The 24,266-nt window shown below is 35.5% G+C and overlaps 1 protein-coding gene across 2 annotated transcripts in view; it reads right to left on the bottom strand.

Moving 5' to 3' along the window:
- Positions 1 to 24,266, bottom strand: part of LOC141386549 (uncharacterized) — a 145,494-nt gene that overhangs the window by 94,301 nt on the left and 26,927 nt on the right. For both annotated transcript variants that reach the window (XM_073955237.1, XM_073955238.1), the window contains one exon: positions 3,710 to 3,859. In XM_073955237.1, coding sequence (XP_073811338.1) covers positions 3,710 to 3,859 — 150 coding nt within the window. The remainder of the gene's footprint in view (positions 1 to 3,709; positions 3,860 to 24,266) is intronic.

Below are 24,266 nucleotides of genomic sequence, written 5' to 3'. Positions count from 1 at the left end.
CCGAAATGGCTGAAATTTTGTATTTGGTTGGGTGTGTAAAACTTTCCACCCCGATAGAACGGCATTAAGTGTTTTTCGCTATGTTGAAAAATTAACCAGAGGTACAAAACATTATAACAGGTGTAAAACATTCCGGGCAAAAATCAGACAGCATACCTCCAAGTTTTGCCAAAGGCATAATGCAAGGGTACCACCCAATTTAATTTAATTTAATTTTTTTTTCTTTTTTTTTGAAGATTTAAGTCACATTGGTTGTAAATTCGAATTTTGTGTTCCCAGAAGAAAGAAAATCTACATGCAAAAAACTATCCACATACATACATATAAATACGTAGATTTTACTTAACCCCCATGGACCTGAATTGCCCAATTTTATGAATTTCGAGGGATTTTTTGTCAAAATTTTATCGCAGGCACAAAAAAATTCCTTCAGTAATACCCACTAATGCTGGTACAATAAATAGTTGTGTCTTTTCACTGTTTCAGTAATAATTATTCAGTAACTTCTTTTCAGAGAGTAAGAGAGATTTTACTCTTTGATACGAAAATAGAGAAAAAAGTAAAAAGACAGCATTTAGTAAACTTTAGCAAGATAACAGTTGATAACCAAAACAAAAACAACATGAAGAAAAACTTCTTAAATTTTAAGCAAAATAAATAAAAAATAATTAATATATTAATAAAAATAATCAATAAATATAGCGGAATCGTAATATTTATAGTAGTTTTCCACAAAAATAAGATAAACATTGAGCAGCTGACCATTAGCAGATGTTTAATAAACAGCAAATTGAACTTGCTAAATGTTGCTGGGAAACATACTTTCAGCAACTTTTAGCAATTTCTCAGCAAACAACTGTCAAAATTGTTCTCTCACTTCGTTCTCTTTTACTGATCATTTGTGTAAAAAGACAGCATTTAGTATCATTTCGAAATAATTATTACAACCCAGTGGGAAAATGGAAGCAATGGTAAACGAGGAGGTAATGCATAAACACTATGATTTATTGATTCCAGAATACATTATTGTTAACACGGTGCATGTCCTAGGAAAATAATGCATTCCTTTTGTTTGCCTAAGTGATTCATAATATAATGCATTCAATATAATACATGTTTGGACACTATTTAAAGAATACATTATATAATTGATTATTTATTTAATTTATTCCCCCATAATAGATTAAAAATATATATTTTTTATTTGAAATATATATATTTTAATTCAATTTTTTTATTATTTTATTATTTTTTATTAGTAATAAACATAGTTTAATAAATATATGCACCTATTCCTAGAATACAAAAACAAAATCGAGTGGATTTCAACTGATAATTCCTTTGCGTATACGTCAAATGAAAACTCATCCGAAATCTATTGGCTTTCACTTGACGTTTGAGCAATGGAATTGGCAATTGAAATCGAGCGGATTTCTTAAAAGTAAACCAACTATTAAAATGTCTTAATTTAGTCAGATGGAATGTCTTTCTAATCTCCTTTATGTATTCTTTCTCGTCATATCCTTCGCACTTTGACACTTCTGTAAAAAATAATTTATATTAATATTTATGTTATAAAAGTATTTAATTTGCAAATGTTGAACAATTTTACTTGGTTTCATTTGATGTATGTACTTGCAATGTACTCCAATGTCGCTTTGAATACATTTAAAAAACGTACATATTTACCGTCACACGAATGAAACGAAACTAAACCAATTTACAAAGTTAACAATGACGCGACATGAAGAAAAAAAAAAACAAAGTATGAAACTACACATTCCATCATATACAGATTCTGGAATATAGACGGTAATCAATCTGTAAATTTCGTCAAATGAAATTACCATTTCGCTTCAATTGGGATGAATAATAAAATGCATCCTATAACAACAGTGTTATAATTAATTTTTGCTCAAATTGCATTCTTTTCTCGATTATTTTTGACAAATTCTATAATGTAAATCATATAATGCTATAAATTATTTATTATCAATGTAATATATTCTCCATTTTCCCACTGGGAAATTATCACGTAAAAAGACACACCTATTGTTAAACCATTTTCAATGTCGAAAAAAGAAGAACTTTATAAGATGCTTAAGATGAATTCCTAAATAAAACAACAAAACAAATGTTGATAAATGCAACGTATTTTTTGTTTTGGTAAAATAATAAATTTTGCACAGTGGTATATAGAAAAAACTTTATTGACAAATTTTAAAAAATTAAGAAAAAAATAGTAATTATTCGAATCCTACTACCAAATAGGACTTTACATTTGTGTAATTATTCGTAGTTTAATACAAAAAAATTCAAGAAAATCGAAGAGTACAATCATTGATAAAAATTGATTTTAAATATTAAATCGCGACAATTGCAAAACTTTTTCTATATTTTATTAGATATGTAGCTGATAAAACAATAAAAAATATAAAAAAGATTTTTTCTATTCAGACCACTTTTAAAGAAGTTATGAGTATTTCTTTGAATAAAGTTTTTGGAAAATTCTACTTTTTCTACTCTGGAACCTTAAGTCAAAAAAATCTGAAATATATTAATATGTTTGGCTGATGAACAGGATCACCACAGTAAAAAATAAAAATATCAAATACCTCGATTTGAAAAAGTGTCCGATTTCACTCAAAAATCCCCATATGTTATTTGTTCTACCAGTATAATCTCTACACTATGCTTTTTCCATCCTTTTAAGAACACATTCCACATTTCTCTTTGCAAATTTTGGGTTCAGCCATAAAAACCTCATTCAAAAACCGCTCATCATATTTGTCAACCATGTGGGTACAACAATCATCAAATAAAAATCAAAAAAGAAAAACTAACCAATTATTGTGACAATATTTGATGATGATTATATCGAAATACAACATATGTATGGCGGCGAGGGAAGTGGCTAGCTGCTGTGGCTAGGACTAGTCTGTCGCAGAATTTATTGACCTTTTTCTGTCATTTAACGAATGTCTGCTTGGCTAGCTATGGAAAATGTCCACCAACTGAATTCAAAGATTTTGTGCAAACACAAAATTTTGTGAATGTTTGCCATTCGAGGCGTCATCTAAATTAACGAAACGCCAATTTGTTGTTTACACTACTTCGGTTAGTCAGTGCAAATGTTTAATTTGCAAATTTTTTGTTTACATACAATGATGGTCGTTTGTCCACCATTCATCAGTCGAATGTTTCTTGTTTTGTTTTCCATCACCTTTTTTCCTCTCATAGCAACAAACAAAAAATCTTTTAGCACATTGAGTGTTTGTTGCCACATTAATTAACAACAATTGAGAATGCATCCAAGTCAAATAAACCTCCTCCCCCCTCACCATCCATTGAAATTCTATGCCAATGACTTGACAATTGAAACGGCCTTAATTTAACTACGACACAAAAAAATGAAACACTGGAATAATGATGTAATCAAAAAGGGGTTATAAATTTCATAGAAAGATTTGATTTAATTTCCCCCCTGGCATTTTCTTAAGAAAGTCTTCTAACTTCTTTGTTATATATATGTGCATATTTAATTAGGTCAAAATAGGGAATTACAAATAAAGAAGGGAGAAATGTTTTATGACTCGTTTGGGGTAATACCGCAATAAATAAGTCGTGCAAAGGTTTTGAAAAAAAAATAATAATTTTTGCAATTAGAATAGAGTAGAAAAAAAAATAGTAACAAAACAATAGAACTTACCTGCTGCTGAAAGCATCATATCTGCTAATGTGATGGATGATGTTGTTGTGGTAAATCTCCTCTTGTGCCTTGTAAAATGTATTGGTCCCAAAGCCATTTTCGTTGTTAAAATGAAACGATCGCGAATGCAGTCAAAATTACAAATATTATCTGAAAGCAAAAAAAATTGATATTTAATAATTGATGACTTCCAATTTTTCCGTATGACATCAGTCATACGGTCGTAAAAACACGAGCATTACCACCTATTGCAGAAATGAAAATAAGGCTTCCAGTATTTCTATGATCGGGTTTTGTTTCAAAATAATGATATTGAAGCGATGCGGAATGTTAAGAACAACATTTTTGAATGATGATTTGATATTTTGGTTGAACTAAAGGCTGTATCTCAGCTTAGCCGTTTGAGAGACTTAAATATCGGAGCATAAAACTTGCCCATTGGTGTTTTAAGGATTGTTGTAGTGCATTTATTTAATTAGAATGTAGCCTTAGTTGCAAAATTAGTAAAACACAATTAATATCTTATACGAAAAATATACAACGTTTATTTTAGTACTCGACATCTCGAGAGAATAGAGGATAGGAAAAGCCGGCAGCCTTTTATTGAAATAAATATGAACAGTAACTACTAAGCTCTTTCTCTATGTTAAGTATAATTACTTGGAGGAGAATAATATCTTAACTGATGATAATCATGATGGAAGGTTTCCACCAATTGAGATTCCAAAATATCAAATTACATCCACTTCAGTATGAAAATGTAGCTCATCGAAAGAGCTCATCGTTGTTCTTTCTAACCACTGACTAAACACAATACCAAATTACAGCAGTATGGGTTAGAAAATTTGACAAAAATACTTCGAAATACAAAAAATTGGGCAATACCGGTCCATGGGGGTTATATTAAAACCAGTTCGATAGGAAAACGTCATTAAAATCACCAAAAAATTTAAATTGGGTGGTACACTTATATGGCGCGCTTGGCAAATCGTGGAGCTGTTGTCTGATTTTTTGCAGCGAAAGTTTTGTACCTGTTATAATATTTTGTACCCCTGGCTAAAACTTTCAAAATATCGAAAATCTGTGAGTGTTGTTTTACGGAGGCTATATAAAGACCTATACTGACAAATTTCTGTGGAAAGTTTTATGCCTCCCACAACCATCAAAATACCAAAAATCGGGAGGTGCCGGTCTATAGAGACTATATAAAGACGTGGACCTATGCCGATAAGTTTCAGGTGAAAAGTTTTATACCCCCAACGAAGTCTAAATACCAAATTGCAGCCATTTCGGTGAGATAATGAGGCTAAGACCTTCAAAAAACCGAAAATTGGTAGGTACCGCATTATGGGCCTGTATTAAGACGTTGATCTATACCGACAAATTTTAGGTGGAAACTTTTATACCCCTAAAGAAAATTAAATTCCAAATATCATTTATTTCTGTGGTATATTGAGATCACAATTTTCAAAATACCGAAAATCGGGAGGTACTGTTCTATGGAGGGTATATGAAGGTGTGGACCTACACCGATAAATTTCACGTGGAAAGTTTTATACCCTCAACGAAGACTTAATACCATTTCGGTGGGATAATGAGGCTTAAAACTTCAAAATACCGAAAATCGAGAGGTACCGTTGAATGGGGTCTATATGAAAACATGGACCGTTCTATATGAAGACGTCGACCTACGTCGAAATTTGCCGGTATAGGTCCACGTCTTCATAAAGCCCCCATTGGAAGGTACTTTGAAGGTGGAGGCTTCAATGTCCGACCGAAATGGCTGAAAATAAGTATTTAGTTTTGGTTGGGATTTCAAAACTTTCCACCTGAAATTTTGTCATTGAGGGTACAAAACTTTCCACCTGAAAGTTGTTGGTATAGGTCCACATCGTCATATATGTATTTGAAGGTTGTGGTCACAACAACATAAAATTTTGTATTTAGTCTACGTTGGAGGTAAAAACCTTTCCGACTGAAACTCGTCGATATAGGTCCACTTTTCGATATAGCTCCCATAGAACGCTACCTCCCGATTTTCGTAATTCTTAAGGGTGTGATGGCAATATCCCACCGAAATGACTGAAATTTTTTATTTAGTCTTCCATTGGGGTTATAAAATATTCCTGTATATGTTATCAGTATAGGTCCACGTCTTCCTATATTCCCTATAGAAGCGTACCTCCTGATTTTCGGTAATTTTTAGGTGTTAGCCACATTATCTTACTGAAATATCGGAAATTTGGTATTTAGTCTTCTTTGAGTCTAGAAACCATCCGCCAGAAATTTGTCGGTAAAGATTGAGGTTTTGATATAGCCCCATAGAACCGTACCTCCCGAATTTCGGTATTTTGAAGGTTAACCACATTGTGTTACCGAAATTGCTGAAGTTTGGTATTTAGTCTTCTTCATAATCGAATAGAAATTAATTGTTCAGTTTTACTTCAATATAACTTGTGGTGGAGGGTATGTATTACAAGATAGGCCCGGCCGAACTTAGATTATGGGTACTTTACACGATATGTATTTTACATATGGGTTGTCACTTTTTATATACAAAATGTATACGCAAAGTGACAACCCATATGTAAAATACATATCGTGTAAAGTACCCATTAGATTACAAATTTAGGCGTGGTCGAAAAATGTTGGATCTTAAAATGCTGGACTGGAAAGGAAACAAATTATTCCATTTTAGTTAAGAATATTTTAAAGATTTTTAATTTGTATGATCAGAATAAAATTCCCCGTCGATCTATGCACGTACGTCCGTCCGTCTGTAGTAATAACACTAGCATCTGCCAATATTGAGATAGGATGCTAAAATTTTAAAAAGATGCGACTATTGTTTGCAATCAGGTCAGTTTCGAAGATGGATATATTGGTCCACGGTTTGGTACAATTTCAGGTATTTTGACGTTTTAGCCCAACTTTCAGACCGACTTAGCTATAATTAGGCACTTTGGATTCCTAGTGGTCAGAAAAACTACTACTACTAACTACAGCACGATTTGAGGTATTTTGAAGATTTTAGCTACAATTCAGACTGCATTAGCTATAGTTTGGCATTTACATTTCACTTTAATGAACATATCTACCAAAAATTGCTATAGCATTATAAAATTATATAGGAGGTTACGGGAATCTGAAATAAACTCTAGACTATCAAATAATACCTTGTCAAATATCAAAAAAAACCTTGACATTTTCCAAAATTATTTCTTATATTTTTAGTCTGATATTTCTGGTCAGATTCACTCAAAAGACCAGCATAGCGTAGTGAAATAAATATTGGTCCTAGCTTTTAATTAAATTTAATTTCTACTCTATATCTTGCATACTATTAAAATAACTTCAAATAAACTGCTAATCAATGTTTTAATATTCACCCCAACCAACTGAAAAATGCTCAAAGTAAAATTCAATTCCAGTAACTACTTTTTAAAACTCGTTCATGGTCGTTTAGTTGATTTTTCCACAAGAATAAATAATGGTGGTGGCAGAAACTGGCAAGCAATGTACCCCACATTCCACTCCATCCAATTGTTTCATAATTCTAGCAGTTTACCCATAATTGTTATTAGCATTTCAATGGCAGTATTTAACCACTTTATGGACACACACTCATATACATTCATTGCAGTTTCAATTTAAGTAGCAATTTTCCCTCTTTTTTCCCGAAGTGAAACATTAACACTTTTGGTCTTTTAACCATACCATGCCACCACGATCTTTGCTGTCACATTTCATTTTGCTTGGTTTTTCTGACTTGTCAACGCTAAAGTTTTTTGTGTTTTTTTGCTTGACTCATTTCCCTTTAGCTAAAAGATTTTCAGAGTTGCACGTTGCTGTGTTGGTGTGGGGTCTTGTTTACTGAAGTGAAGAAAAAAATTAAATTAAATTATAATATAAAGTAAAAACCACTATACACAAATTGAAACAGAGTGGCAGGACTTCCCCAAGCATGTAGCATGACTTGATAATAAACAATGGGTGGTGGTGAGGTCAACGTTGGCAATTAAAAATTAAGACGGAAACATACTTGGAAGTGGTGGTAATCAAATCAATGAGATTCAAACACTACTAGACAATAAAGTCCCTCCATAATGCGAAGTATGTCCCACCAACCTGCCAGGGGAGATAGTAAACCATATGTAAACGACTGCTAACAAAACATAGGGAAGTTCTTTTGAGGTACCGAAGATAATATTGCACCCGCTATAGAAAATTTTACACACATGATATATGAGATATGTGTTATTAGGGTTTTAGCCTGAAGTGATGACGTTTTGTTGCAAGCGTTAAATCCGCGACTTTTAATCTTTTCCCCCTTTATTGGTTTCATGAATTGAATTATAAAAAATTAATCCCCAAAGAGGGCGTTAATAAGTTTAATAAACTCTTTATTGATTTTGAATGCTTTTCATAAGCTGACACGTAAAGATCTTCATGCTGCTGCTGGCCTTATCGACAATTTTTAGGAAATGGCCAGCAAAAGCCATAATCCCAATACAACAGACACAAGAATGGAAAAGCAGCCCCAGTTCTGGAAGAAGCAACAGTGGCAGCATCAACAAAACAAAAGCGAAGAGCAACAACAACAACAATAGAAACAGCCAACCATCAAATGGCAAATGGTGATAGTACAGCATCATGACAACGTATAGCCAAACATACCCGGGAGGGACTTTCATAATCAAAGCAATCAACGACGACGTTGGACGTTTTTAATACTTTTGTTTTATCCCTTTGAGTGTTGTGTCAAGAGTCCTCAGTTGCTGTTGCTTCAATTACTGTTGCTGCATTGTGTCTTCTGCTGTCACTGTTGTTGATCCTTTTTCCTGGAATGAAAACAGTAGCAAAAGTTTAACATCAACCACAAACGCACACATACACACACACAGTCACAATCAGTAAAACAAAACCATCCAAACCAAATTGCTCTTTCAGCTGGTGTTCTTGTATTTTTTTATTCTTCATATACGACGTAAAGTTCAGCGAATCCTCATTGAAATATATCCTGGTGATGATGAAAACAACACCAGCAATTCTGCGAAAAAGTTCAACAACACACAAAGCTCTCTGGAGAGATATATTCGCTATTATGGCAAGGATAATACTACGACGACTGGTTTACAAATGACTAACATGCTGGCTGGATGGTGGATGTGAAAGGAAGCACAGTGTTTCGCACTTTAATTAAATTTTAAAAACAAAATCACTTCTACCGTCTGCTCCTCCAAGGGAGTTTTGTTTAGGGATGAGCCGAAAAATGACCGGTAAAAGATGATAGCTACCAAGAAAATGCAGTGATATTCTTTATCGTGACAAATACCAGGATTTTTTGGTTCCTCTGTTTTCGCAAGTCGACACACAAACTTAGCTACTTAGTTGCTTAACCTGAGCTACTCACTTTAAGAATTTTCATCTCATTTTCATTCATTCATTAAATTTTTTTAGAGAAGTGCGTTGACACGAATGAATCTCTCTTCTCTGATGTAAGTAGAGGAAGTCATTATCAACCACGTTATATACCTCGGGAATAAGACCGTGTTGATAACATAAACACGGAAGACATCGATTACGATGTTCGTCTGCTCCTCCAAGGGAGTTTTGTTTAGGGATGAGCCGAAAAATGACCGGTAAAGGATGATAGTTACCAAGAAAATGCAATGATATTCTTTATCGTGACAAATACCAGGACTTTTTGGTTCCTCTGTTATCTCAAGTCGGCACATAAACTTAGCTAATTAGTCGCTTAACCTGAGCTACTCACTTTAAGAATATTCATCTCATTTTCATTCATTCATTCATTAAATTTTTTAGAGAAGTGCGTTGACACGAATGTATCTCTCTCCTCTGCTGTAGGTAGAGGAAGTCATTATCAACCACGTTATCTACTACGGGAATAAGACCGTGTTGATAACATAAACACGGAAGACATCGATTACGTGTTGATATTATCAAAACGATCTTATCGCGATGTACTGCCCGGCCTACTTTCGAAGTTTCTTTTTACATTTTTTTTAAAGATAACAGTAACGATTTTGAAGGTTCTATCAATGTCAATGTCGTCTGTGTAGCCAAGTAGCATGTTTTCCAAGGTGACGAATTTATCAAGTTGACACAGAAGGCGAATTAAGGCTTTCGAATTGTCTTGCTGTCAAAGGATTTATTGCAAGGAAAACCCCAAAATGGAAGAAAACACTAAAATGTGTTTTACAAATATTCAAATAAAGAAACGCGTACCTCAATTTATGTCATATGCACTTTTCCGCATTGAAAGGTGCGAAGAGGTATTGGGTGGTCTTGTAGTGGACGAATGGAGGAATGTGTTTATGTGTTCATTATGGGTGTTTTCACAGGATTAAGCAATCCCGTGGAAGACAATCTTGATTCCGCCTTCATTTCGCTGCTGAAAGATTTTCTTAAATTATTTTATGAAAAACTATCTGCAGTTAGTCTATCTATTAAAGACAGTCTTCCGTTTGCTTATGAAAGACTGATCTTCGTAAAAGACAGTGTGTCTAGAAAGGTTAGGTGAAGTTAATTTAAAGGATTCGCAGCCATATGTAGTGACACCTACACGATAGTTCGTAGAGGTTTTTGGAAAATGTAACTAGTAACTTTTTAAACCCTCCACCGTAAATTAAATTGGAACCAGATTTCAGCCATTTCGGTCAAAAATTTAACAATACCGAACACCAGACGGTAATATTTAATATTTAAAGTTCGCAGACCTTCTCCCACCAAAAATTGTCCAAATTTTGTCCATGGTTTGTTATAGTCCCATAGAACGTTATTTCCCAATTTTCGGTATTCTGAATGGATTTCGGTTAAAAATTTAACAATACCGAAAACCAGACTTTACCGTTCTACTGAGGCTATACTAAAACGTTATATGCAGAAATATGTTATAGCTCCAACGGAGGCTAAATAATGTAGAAGAGAAAAACATGACTAAAATTATGGCTAAAATTATTCTCTTATACATTATTTAGTCTCCGTTGGAGCTATAACGTATTTCTCCATAGAAGGTTTTAGCCTCAGTAGAACAGTAAAGTCTGGTTTTCGGTATTGTTAAATTTTTAACCGAAATCCATTCAGAATACCGAAAACCACTGGGAACTACAAATATGAAATTACCGGCAGTTCGGCCAAAAAATATGCCGAAAATCCTCAAAATACCTTAATTAGTGAGGTGCCGATATATGGGAACTATACCAAAGCATGGACCCACGTTGACAATTTTTGTGGAAAATATTTTGCGAAAACTGGGGACTTCATATCTTAAATTGCATATAGTTCGGTCAAAAAAATTACCTCATATCCTCAAAATACGTAAAATCAGGAGGTACCGTTATATGTTTGCTATACCTAAACATGGACTTATGTTGACAATTTTTGGTGGAGGTACCTCTGTTAACAGTTTTCTTCACGGAACTCTATCCTGTGTGCAAATTTTTAATCCTACTTTCCGCCATCTCATCAGTCCATTTCACTGGAATGGACGAAATTCGTGTCTTGCTGAGAGCTATACAGACGGATTCAAGATTTAAAGTGTTGAAAGCATTTCTATATTAAGCATAGTTGGTATTATACAATTCGGTAACAAAGATTCGTAAGGCTTAGAACTTCGGTGACTAGTTAACGAATCTGTCAGCTGTTCATTCTCGTCAGTGCGGGAATGATCATGACTAGGTGTAGGTAGGTCACCATCAAGGTCCGCGCACCGGGAAAGTTAATTCCTTATTGTAGTTCCAGAGTCTCTAGTCCAGAGTTAGTCAACGAACTGTCGCTCCGCTTAATGCTACCTAGGGATTTGGAATCTTTAGATATTATCTTGTGGAACCTGGTCACTTCAGTTACTCCCTCTATAGATTGACAAAACTGAACCAAGTCATCCGCTTAGCTTCCTCGATTTCACTCTTGTCTTATTAAAATTAACCTCGTAGGGATCATTACAGAGCTTCTTCTTATTGACTTCATTATAGGATTTCCTAGCTGCCTTAAGAAGGGTAACTAACTGGTAATTGGACAGGAGTCCTCAAAGCAAGTCAGGAGTGTTTTGGTTAGGGCATCAACGGCTCGCTAGACATCCTCCACGTTGTGTAACCTATTATTTTAACACAATCTTGTAGTTGCCAGCGCTATGAATTTACCCCAATCCGATCTATTTGGATTTCTATGGGCAGTCTGCTTGACTCCAAGTATAAAGATTTGGAATAGTATCACCCTGCGATCAGAGAATGAACACCTATTGATAAATTTATTTCAGGTGACAAACAGGCACAGTTCCTCTATTTAAAAAGATGTGAAGGTTATCCTAAGAAGACTGCATTTAGTTCGTATATGTAACCTGTTTTCATCGGCGAAACACTTTATTCAGATCTCATATAAAGAACTGCTTTCAGCTTAGCAGGCCAACGGCCTTTAGCCAGGAATTGGGTCCAGGGTATCTTTATCGACAAGAAGCACTACAGGGACGAAATCTGGTATGCAGTGATCGATACCACTAGAGGTTCCGGCAGGCTAACAAACGATCATCTTCCGGCCATTGAGGAAAGATTTTGAATCATCTACAGAGACGGGGTCAAATGGGACATAATGGTCTTCCAATTTACCCAGCATGCAAACATTCCCTCAGTAATATTGCCAGTATATAAGAACTCAATGGGAAAACGGCTAACTTAAGCTGGTGCGGAAATACCAAATTACTCAACTAACTATGGCATTTGTATTTGTCAGAGGTTGGAGCAGCAAATTCTATACATGTTCAAAGTCTTTAGTCGCCGAAACAAGAGAAGGAGGGCGGTACTGCCATTGCTGTCGGAATTGACCATCTCTCCATGGCAAATATGACAAGACTTTCTTTTTTCCTTCTACATCTCGAACGCTTTCCGCATCTAACCGGAAAAGGCCAGAATCGGAGTGGATCAGGGGGGGGGGGGGCAAAATAAACAGGGTATTACCTTCAAGCTAAAATGAAGATACTGAAATTGGCGAATCCATAAAGGCCAGTTTATTGGAGGACCAATGATCGAGATCACAAAGATAAGTCTCCATCGGCGGTTGCTCGCTGATAAAGCAAATGATTACAGGTAAAATATATATTGCCTTTCTCCCCAGTGTTGTCAACAGTGCGGGAATGATCATGACTAGGTGTAGGTAGGTCACCATCAAGGTCCGCGCACCGGGAAAGTTAATTCCTTATTGTAGTTCCAGAGTCTCTAGTCCAGAGTTAGTCAACGAACTGTCGCTCCGCTTAATGCTACCTAGGGATTTGGAATCTTTAGATATTATCTTGTGGAACCTGGTCACTTCAGTTACTCCCTCTATAGATTGACAAAACTGAACCAAGTCATCCGCTTAGCTTCCTCGATTTCACTCTTGTCTTATTAAAATTAACCTCGTAGGGATCATTACAGAGCTTCTTCTTATTGACTTCATTATAGGATTTCCTAGCTGCCTTAAGAAGGGTAACTAACTGGTAATTGGACAGGAGTCCTCAAAGCAAGTCAGGAGTGTTTTGGTTAGGGCATCAACGGCTCGCTAGACATCCTCCACGTTGTGTAACCTATTATTTTAACACAATCTTGTAGTTGCCAGCGCTATGAATTTACCCCAATCCGATCTATTTGGATTTCTATGGGCAGTCTGCTTGACTCCAAGTATAAAGATTTGGAATAGTATCACCCTGCGATCAGAGAATGAACACCTATTGATAAATTTATTTCAGGTGACAAACAGGCACAGTTCCTCTATTTAAAAAGATGTGAAGGTTATCCTAAGAAGACTGCATTTAGTTCGTATATGTAACCTGTTTTCATCGGCGAAACACTTTATTCAGATCTCATATAAAGAACTGCTTTCAGCTTAGCAGGCCAACGGCCTTTAGCCAGGAATTGGGTCCAGGGTATCTTTATCGACAAGAAGCACTACAGGGACGAAATCTGGTATGCAGTGATCGATACCACTAGAGGTTCCGGCAGGCTAACAAACGATCATCTTCCGGCCATTGAGGAAAGATTTTGAATCATCTACAGAGACGGGGTCAAATGGGACATAATGGTCTTCCAATTTACCCAGCATGCAAACATTCCCTCAGTAATATTGCCAGTATATAAGAACTCAATGGGAAAACGGCTAACTTAAGCTGGTGCGGAAATACCAAATTACTCAACTAACTATGGCATTTGTATTTGTCAGAGGTTGGAGCAGCAAATTCTATACATGTTCAAAGTCTTTAGTCGCCGAAACAAGAGAAGGAGGGCGGTACTGCCATTGCTGTCGGAATTGACCATCTCTCCATGGCAAATATGACAAGACTTTCTTTTTTCCTTCTACATCTCGAACGCTTTCCGCATCTAACCGGAAAAGGCCAGAATCGGAGTGGATCAGGGGGGGGGGGCAAAATAAACAGGGTATTACCTTCAAGCTAAAATGAAGATACTGAAATTGGCGAATCCATAAAGGCCAGTTTATTGGAGGACCAATGATCGAGATCACAAAGATAAGTCTCCATCGGCGGTTGCTCGCTGATAAAGCAAATAAATACAGGTAAAATATATATTGCCTTTCTCCCCAGTGTTGTCAACATGAAGCAGGAGAATAGCAATATATACCTTGCGTCAGTAGAATAGAAAAACGTTTATCCTCCCTTATTTGCCTTATTTGCTACCATTATTTCTTTTAGTCAGTTACCTGTTGTGATTTTAGTTTTACGACTAAAATATATTTTAAGTTTTAATGTTAGAATCCAAACTGAATGGCCTTTTTGGTTATTCATACGCCGCAAGTATAACATAGCGTAACATAGCGTATACTTTATGACCATACTAATACGTATAGGTGTTCAATCCACAGCGTATAAGTTTTGACACAGTTCATACGCCCAATGGCTTGATTGCGTCATTTGCCCAAAACTTGATTTTTTAAAACTTTGTAACACACTGTGCCACTTAACATGCTCCTCATGTCAAGCAAAGGTGATAGAGCTGATGATGGTGTGTCATCGCGCTTTACAAAAACGAAAATTGAAATTTATGCGTGTGAATTTTTTTGTAAAGCTGCAACAAAGTTAATAGATATGGAAGATGAACAAAAAACGCGCACAAAGTGATTCCTGGATCTTCTTTTTTCCATTGACCAACAACATCAGCAACAAAAGTATTTTTGCTTCTTCAGGGAATAATCGTAGTGCAGCAGATATACAGCAACCATGATAAGGATGATGATGTTGGCGACGGTGACGATGACCATGCTGCTGATGATGATGACGTTGACTACAATGGTAATGGTGTTGATGGTTATGGTGGTACTGACCCCTTTATTGATGTCATTACGCATTCCAATTAGACCTCGGAGTCGAGTGGCGAGTTGACATTATGAAAGCCACAAACAACACACAGTATCCTTTTTCCACGGTCCCCAGAGCCTTTGGGTTATTTTGTGTTTTATTCATTTCAGTGTAGCACATCACTTACTGACTGTGGATATACTTTCATTTTGTGTATGCCCCTGTGAAGGTCCTGGCGGAATGGTAAAACCACAGCGTTTTAGAGGTTTAAATGTCACAATTAAGCACAGAGCAAATTTCATTATCAAACTGTTGTATATCATTTACAGATAATTTGCATTTTGAACAAATAGACAGTTTTAGGATGTCTGGTCATCAGAGTGGACAAGGTTGGATGGATGGACGGATGAATGGACAAAATTTGCTGGTTGGTTTGTAAACCAATAACGGAACAAAATCAGCCATATAACAAATGTATCATGGTGGACAAATGGGTGTTGTAGTGTATGTGTACCTTGCGAACGTGTTGTGGACACCAATTTGCCACAGTTGCCATTTGCATAAAAGAAATCAATGGGCATGGTTTTGTTATGGTTTTGCCAGCCCAGTCGGTATAAATGAAACGCCAGATTGCATGTATAAATGAATGTATGTATGTGTGAATCAATTTCAACTAATGAGCTAAATGCGCACAAATTAATTGACAATACAACCGACCGAACGACCAGCGGCGTATTTAAATGCAAAACAAGGTAAATTCTAAATAATAAAATAGAGATTTTATAAAATGATTATTCTCTATTCAAATTGACGTAGTCGTCTAGAGATTTGAGAACGTCAATCATTATATCTGTCAATTAAATTGAATTTGTATGTCATTTCCATAGGTTAAGGGATAGTGTGTTAAGGTAGGGGAGAGAAAATAATAGCCCGGTTATCTTCTTGTTAAATAATATGCATCGCTACAACGTCGAATGAGGCAATAATGAGGCAAATGATCTCAATTAGGGCCACCAGAAAGTCAAGACGGAAATTCCCATTGCACTTTGATGGCAACGTAAATAGGAAAATGGGTTAGATGGAAAATCAATTGAAAACAAACAACAAAAATCTCACACATATGTAGATATTTGCCAATAATAAAAAGCAAATCGGGGCCAACAACAATTTTCTTCTGCAATTCTATCTTATTATCAGTATGGACGCCATAAAATAAAGTTCTCAGATGATCTGGCAAAAACATAAAAAAATAAAGAACGGCATTAAGTTCGGCCGCGCCGAACTTTTTCTACCCTCCACTATGAGTTGTTTTGAAGTAAATATGAACAATTAGATTCCTTTCGTTTATAAAAGTACTAAGCTGTTCCTCTACTTTAAGGTTTATTCCTTGGAGTGGCACAATATCTTAACTTTATTTATACTGATTAGGGTTAGATTAAAAATCGGACATACATATATAGTTTTTTGCGAGTAAGTTTTCTATCTTCAGGGAACACAAGAATCCAATTAACAACCAATTCGGTAGCAAAATATGACTAAAATTAAAAAAAAAAAATCTTAAAATCGTGTGGTACCCCTATATGGGGGCTAACGTGGATATTTACTGTCCATCGAAGAAGTATACCAAATTTTAACCATTTCGAAGGGACATTGAGGGCACTACCGTCAATGTATCGAAACTCGGCAGGTACTGTTCTATGGGGGCTATATGAAGGCGTGGAAATTTGTATACCCTCAACGAAGACTAACTGCCCATGCCAGCCAGTTCGGTTGGATATTGAGACCACAACCTTCAAACTACCGGAAATCGGAAGGTACCGTTCTATGGGGACTACATGAAGGCGTGGACCTATACCGGCAAATTTCAGGTGAATAGTTGTATTGTACATTCCAGCAGTTTCGGTGGGATATTGATGCCGCAACCTTCAAATACCGGAAATTGGGAGGTACCGTTCTATGGGGGCTATATGAAGGCGTGGACCTATACCTGCAAATTTTAGGTCGAAAGTTGTATACCCCCAACGAAGACTAAATACCACATTCCAACCCTTTCGGTTGGACATTGAGGCCACAACCTTCAAAATACCGGAAATCGGGAGGTACCGTTCTATGGAGGCTATATGAAGAAGTGGACCTATACCGAAAAATGTCAGTCATTTCGGTGGGATATTGAGGACACAACCTCCAAAATGCCGAAAATAGGGAGGTACCGTTCTATGGGGGCTATACGAAGACGAGGACCTACACCCAAAAATTTCTGGTGGAAAGATTTATACTCACAACGGGTATAGACTGCGGAAGACTTCTTGGTTTCCTTTATATAGAGAGCAGGAGACATGTTTACAGCTTCTATAGACAGCAGTATCTTCAAAAACAGGGGAAAACCTCATGTGGTTTTTTACAGAGAGGTCTTCTTTAGACAGTATAAAACCTCTTGCAGTCTTCTTAAAATAGCAGAAGACGTCTTAAGGTCTTCTATAGCCAGCAGAAGACCTCTTGAGGTCTTCTACACAGCAGAAAAGCTGTTGACTGCAGAAGTCCTCTTGAGGTCTTCTATAGGCAGCAAAAAAGCTGATGAGATTTCTTATTGCAAAAATCCTTCTGACAGCAGAAGTCTTCTTGAGGTTTTCTATAGAGAGAAGAAACCCTCTTAAAGTATTCCATAGATAGCAGAAGACATTTTGTGGTCTTTTCTTACTGCAAAAGCAGAAAACCATTTTGTGTTTTCTAGAGACTGCTCAAAACCTCTTGTGATCTTCTACATACTGCAGCTAACCTCTTGAGGTCTTCTATAGATAGCAGAAGACCACTTAAGGTCTTCTTTAGCCAGCACAAGACCTCTTGAGGTTTTCTATAGCCAGCAGAAGACATCTTGAGGTCCTCTACACACAGAAGAAAAGTTGTTGACTGCAGAAGTCCTCTTGAGGTCTTCTACAGGCAACAAAAAATCTGATGAGATCTCTTATAGCAGAAATCCTTCTGACAGCAGAAGTCACAAGGGCACAACCTTCAAAATACCAATAATCAGGAGATATCGTTCTTTGGGGCTATCTGAAGATGTAAAGCTATACCGACAAATTTCAGGTGGAAAGTTTTGCACCCCAACGAAGATTAACTACCAAATCTCAGTAACGTAGATTAACTGCCAAATTTCAGTAACTTCGGTGGGATATTGAAGACACAACCTCCTAAATACTGAAAATCGGGAGGTACCTTTATATGGGAGCTATATGAAGGCGTGGACCTACACCCACAAATTTCTGGTGGAAAGATTTACACTCCCAACAAGTATAGACTGCAGAAGACTTCTTGGTTTTCTCTATAGACAGAGGAAGACATGTTTAGAGCTCCTATAGACAGCAGTAGGCCTATTGGGCTCTCCAAAAAACAGCGGAAAACCTCTTGTGGGTTTCTACAGAGAGGTCTTCTTTCGACAGCAGGAAACCTCTTGCTGTCTTCTTAAGATAGCAGAAGACCTCTTGAGGTCTTCCATAGCCAGCAGAAGACCTCGTCAAGTCTTCTATAGCCAGCAGAAGACCTCTTGAGGTCTTCTACCCACAGAAGAAAAACTGTTGACTGCAGAAGTCCTCTTGAGGTCTTCTAAAGATATCAGAAGGCCATTTGAGGGCTTCTTAAGGCAGCAGAAGAACTCTTGAGGTCTTCTTTAGACAGCAGAAAAACTCTTGCGGTATTCTTAAGATAGCAGAAGACATCATGAGGTCTTCTATAGAGAGAAGATACCCTCTTGGGGTATTCCATAGACAGCAGAAGACATTTTATGGTATTTTCATACTTCAAAAGACCTCTGCCTTCTATAAAAAGAATAAAACCTTTTTGTGTTTTTTAGGGACTGCCGAAAACCTCTTGTGATATTCTATAGACTGCAGAAAACCTCTTGAGATCTTCTATAGACAACAAGATTCCGCTACAGGTCATCAGAACAGACAACAGAAGACCTCTTGAAATCCTCTATAGACAACAGAGGACCTCTTGACCACTTATATAAACAACAGACTATTGAGGAATTTTATAGACAGCAGAAGACATTTTTAGGTTTTCTATAGACACCAACAGAAAACGCCTTTGGATCTTTTATAGACTGCAGAAAACCTCTTCATGTCTTCTATAAACAGCAGAAGACGTTTAGAGATCCTCCATAGATTGCAGAATACCTCTTAAGGTCTTCTATACACTGCAGCAAACCTCTTGATGTCTTCAATAGTCTTCATGTCTTCTATAGACAACAATGCACCGGGTCTTCTATAAACAGCAGAATACGTCTTGAGCTCTTAGGAGGTCTTCTACAGACTGCAGTAAACCTCTTGATGTCTTTAGTAGAAAACAAAATACCGCTTTATGTCATATTTGGGCAACAAAATTCATCTTGAACAGAGGGCCTATTGAGGACTTCTATAAAAAAGAAAACTAGGGCTTTTATAGACAATAGGAGACATCTTTAGGTTTTTATAGACAACAGAAGACCTCCTGAGGTTTACTGGCTGAACAACCTCTTTAATTGGTGGTTGTAAGGTCTAGTAGAAGTATCGGGCCATTACATCAAATGATATGGACTTCCTCGCAAAAAAATTATATGGTAACATGGGACGGCTGGGCACTGTCGCCTAAGTCAGCGCCGATTTTCTCGAAAACTACAAGTGCTGAAAAAATCTGTTAAAGGGAAATTTGTGAGCTTAACGAAGATCTATCATCTCCCAAAAGTTGGCATTTGTGTCATAGATATGATTGCGGATGAACGCTGTTTGTTGATTTTCAAGGCATTGAGAAAAAAATTCATGGTAGGTATATTTTGTGATGTCTCCTTTACCTTTTTTATATCAAAAATATACTTTATACCGTTAAAAGACAACAACTAAGGAAAATAAATCCCAATAATTTGCATGAAAAAGTGATATAAATTTTTTTATTATGAAATATGGAGGGGTGGGGCGCTTAGCCATGATAGGGGTGTGGTGGGTTAACGTAAGAAATTTGTCATATTTAACTTAAAATTAAATATAATGTGAAGGTAAAATCGAATATTATGCTAAACGTATCTTATTTTAGTAATATTATAATTTTTGTACCTAACTTCAAGGTACCTACTTCAAGTAACTGCTAGAATCTGTTTCTTTTTGTGAGTTTTAGAATCATGTTTAATTATTGAATAGAAACCACGTTCCTTTTTTGCATAATGTTGATATTTAAGGAAGAAGTATTTCTGACTTGATCTAAATATATTTGGCTGCACAAAGCTGCGACCAAAGTGGTAACTCCTTTCGAGAGCTGGCGTGTGCACCAGCCAAACATACCAACACAAGACCATATTTGTTCGTAATATATTAACTCAGTCAAAATAGCGTATAAGGTCAATTTTTGGATATTTTAATTTGTTTAATGAGTGAAGTCTCCCTTTTCAAGAAAAATTAAAACTTAAATTAATTTAAAACTTTTGTTGCACACGTGAAATCGAAGGGAATTTTAAGGATCCCAATAGCTCTTCACCAAAATTAAGCTTTGCATTTTTGCTATTCCAAAAAAATATACAACAAATTTCAGAATTTTAATTTTATTTTTGTTTATACCTATTTATTAAGAATGTTAGAATTTAATTACAAAAAATTCTATTACTCATTTCATCATGTCTTTAATTAGCTGTATAAACATTACAAATTGTTTTAACATTTACTTATTTACACGTGTACATATGTATATACATACATATTTAATTAGTTGGAATGCAAACAAACAAATCGAAACTTAGAAAACATTTTATATACATATTTACATAAATGTTGTCATTGTTTTTGCAAATCAATTAAATTAGCATAAAACCTTAGAGTTTATTCATAACCTTGGAGGTTATTTATAAAGAAGGGAATTAATTGCAATAGAATGATATGTAATATTTGATAAAAATGATAATAAAAAATCAAACAGAGTTTACTTTAACTGAGTTTTACTGTTCAACTGTTGGCTACAAACATAGATGGAGATAAATAACACACTACACCCCACAGGGACGTACGCAGGATTTCATTTCGGGGGGGGCCCACCATGACCAAAAGTCATGAAATTTTAAAATGTGGGGTAGGGTTACATAGCGCTATTTTAAAGGCTTTTAGTCGATTTTTTAACAATTATTGAGACAAGGTATATAAAATCAATGAGAAGAGAGTTTAAAAAATTTAAAATACAATTTTGGAATTTGGTACAGAGTAATATATATTATGTATTAGTTCTTGGATATTTTTTATTGAAAATTACCATATAAGACCACGTTCGGTATGGTTATCGGTATTTGTAAGTTGTAGACCACAAATCCTCACATTTTGGTATATCTCAGAATTTGTAATATCCGCAATTGTTTTTGCTAGATTTTCCGTATTCGAAGATCTTAATTTAATTTCTAAGAATATTGGCTATAATAAGGATTTTTGGATTTTTTGGTTGGAGAACCTCTATGCTGAAAGTGGTTAAAATAGATCTATGTTTTAATGCATATCGAGATATCGCCCTTTTTTAGACCCATTTTTCAAAAAGTATTTAGTGGACAAATCTTTGACGCCCATACATTACATATTAACATCTTATAAACCTTTTAATTGGAATTTGGTATACTTTAAAATCACTGTGCAACAAGAAAATTATTAACCATATTCTGATACCGCAGCGTGATAGAAGTCCAAAAAAGAGAGGACACGTGTCTCGCCGTTTTTTCGTATCTCATCAACTTTCGCGGTTATAGGCCTCCAAAAGTGTGAGGCATTGATATAAAAAAGGGTCATTTAGTGAGGGCTATATCTTCCAAACCGTTACGAAATTTGAATTCATCTCAGAGGCAAAGTTGTAGCTCTTACCTGAAAGAACAAAAATTGTGAACACGTATAATCCATCAAACTTCATCTTCAAGGTCAAAATCGCCATGGTCAAATTTCTTTTAAAATTCAAATTTGAAGCAAACAACCAACTAAGAAAATGTACTTCAGTAAACATCTTTCTAGAATATACGAACTCTGTAGAAACGGATCTTAATGGTCAAAATAGCAAAATAATTTCGATTTGTATCCTCTTTTCTCGGCTTTTGCTCCATAGATACTTAACCGTTAAAAATTGAAGAAAACAATCAACCACAATATTGTGGCAAAGGCATCAGTAAACAACATTCTGGAACATACGAAATGTCTATGAACGGTTCTTAATGGTAAAAATAGCAAAAATCGTTTGAAAATATCCAATTTTTATACTTTTTTCTCCGACTTTGGTCCAAAGATACGCAACCACCAAAAAATTAAGGATACAGTCAACCACAAAAATTTACCTAAGATCTCAACAAACAAGTTTCTAGAACAAATGAAGATTCTATTGCTATTGTGCGGATAACCTTACATAATATTTACCCAAGAAAAAAAAATTTAAATGCAAAAATTTTACTTCTTACTTTGGAGAATCCAACTAAAAAATATATTTAAAAAAGAAGGCTGCTTTAGCCGGAGTCGGACAATACAGTCTATGAGCTCCCAATCTTACTTGTAGTAAGTACTCTTTGAGAGTACGAAACACATGATTGGGCTTTGCCAAAACATGGTCGAATAAATATTTGATAAAACAAGCAAGTCGTCTTTGTCCCCGTTGTGGATTAATAACTTTACTATCGACAGATCCAAAATCGACTTCACAGACAATATATTTATACCCAAAATTTGTATTTTTGGAGTTTACAAAATTGTGTGGCCTTTTTTGGACGTATGAACTTACCGGCAAAAATATCAAAACTTTAAGGGTACCTATCTTAGCGATTGTGGACGTTTCGAATTATTGCTCATAGAGCAAAAGGAGAGTGTTTCTGAATTAGTCCATTAAGCAAGTGTATCTCATTATGAGAGTCATTCCTTTCGATAGTTATCGCGCCCACCAGCCATTTTAGTTGGTCACCATACATTATGTCAGATAGAATGGCCAAATAGGATATATACGATTTTAGGAAACAATTCAAACTTTTGTGGGCGAGGAACTCGAAGTGGTGGACCAATGTGATTTTAACTAAGTTTGTAAAATATTACGTCATCTTAAATTTGGACCAAGTCTCCAGCCATAGAGGCGGACTGTGCTAAATGCTTGTCTGACCCGGCTTTCATCCAAATAGACAGATGTAGAAAAGATAAGTATTTTTAAGGAAGTTCGTTGTAATAATATATTAATCTGGTTTTTGAAAGTCTGCTGAGGAACCGAAAACGTTTTAATATTAGGAGGCAACAAGTTCCACAATCGAACAATTCGGTTAAAAAAGTATTTTTATTAAATATTTATTTGTATCTGAGAGCTTCTAGAAGACGACAAAAATACATAATCAAATTAAAAAAGGAATAGAGGTATCAGATTTCAACAAACCGATCCAATGAAAACCCTGCAAGCTGAACAATTATTTCTGCAAACATCTACCATACGCAAATTTTAATATTTGACGGAAGCTGGCCATAAAGTTGTTTATATTATTTCCTTGGTACCCAGTGTTACCTCAATACCGTAAAGAATGTGAACAACAAATTTGTCGAAATAAATATATAATTGGTTTTCGATATATAGTCCACGAAAACCCCATTTCATGCACTTCCCTTCCCACAATATTGAACGCATCATATTTTTTGATACAGGATACCATAAACCTCAGAAATGAACTAGCAAAGATGAAGTGTAATCATTACTCGTACGGAACTCCTAGTTCATTTATTTATTTATTATTATTTTTTTTTTTTTTTTGATACTGGAACGATAAGGCATAATGCCGTAATACAGAAAAATTTGAAAATTTCAAGCAAAAAGTTAAAAATTTTCGAACCAAAAAATCGAAATTATTTCTTACAAAATTTGTTAACGAAGTACATTTTCTGTACAGATACTTCAGAAAATGTATGTTTTCATTTGAAATATCCAAACATAAAATTATTTAATGAGAAAGAAAAATCTAATGATCTGTTAGAGTAACTAAAAAATTTTTGGTCTACCAAACCATTTCGGGGGGGCCCGGGCCCCCTGTGCCCCCCCTGCGTACGTCCCTGACACCCCATATAGATTTCATTCATAACGTTTTGTGGAATTTCATTGCTCCCACATTCATTCGATAAGCGCCAAAAAAGCTGTACATGAAATTAGGTTTTGATTTGTCACTGATTTTTGTGTGTGTGCTTAGTATCGTATTTGGTGGTTCTTTGACTTTTATATGGCTTCGTTTTGTTTGTTTTTGTGAGTCAGTCAATTGTT

Source organism: Musca autumnalis, unplaced genomic scaffold (assembly GCF_047663935.1).
Source record: "Musca autumnalis isolate F117 unplaced genomic scaffold, ASM4766393v1 scaffold_5, whole genome shotgun sequence".
Lineage (NCBI taxonomy): Eukaryota > Metazoa > Arthropoda > Insecta > Diptera > Muscidae > Musca > Musca autumnalis.
The sequence above is the reverse complement of the archived record's forward strand: the minus strand, read 5'-3'. Positions and strand labels throughout refer to the sequence as shown.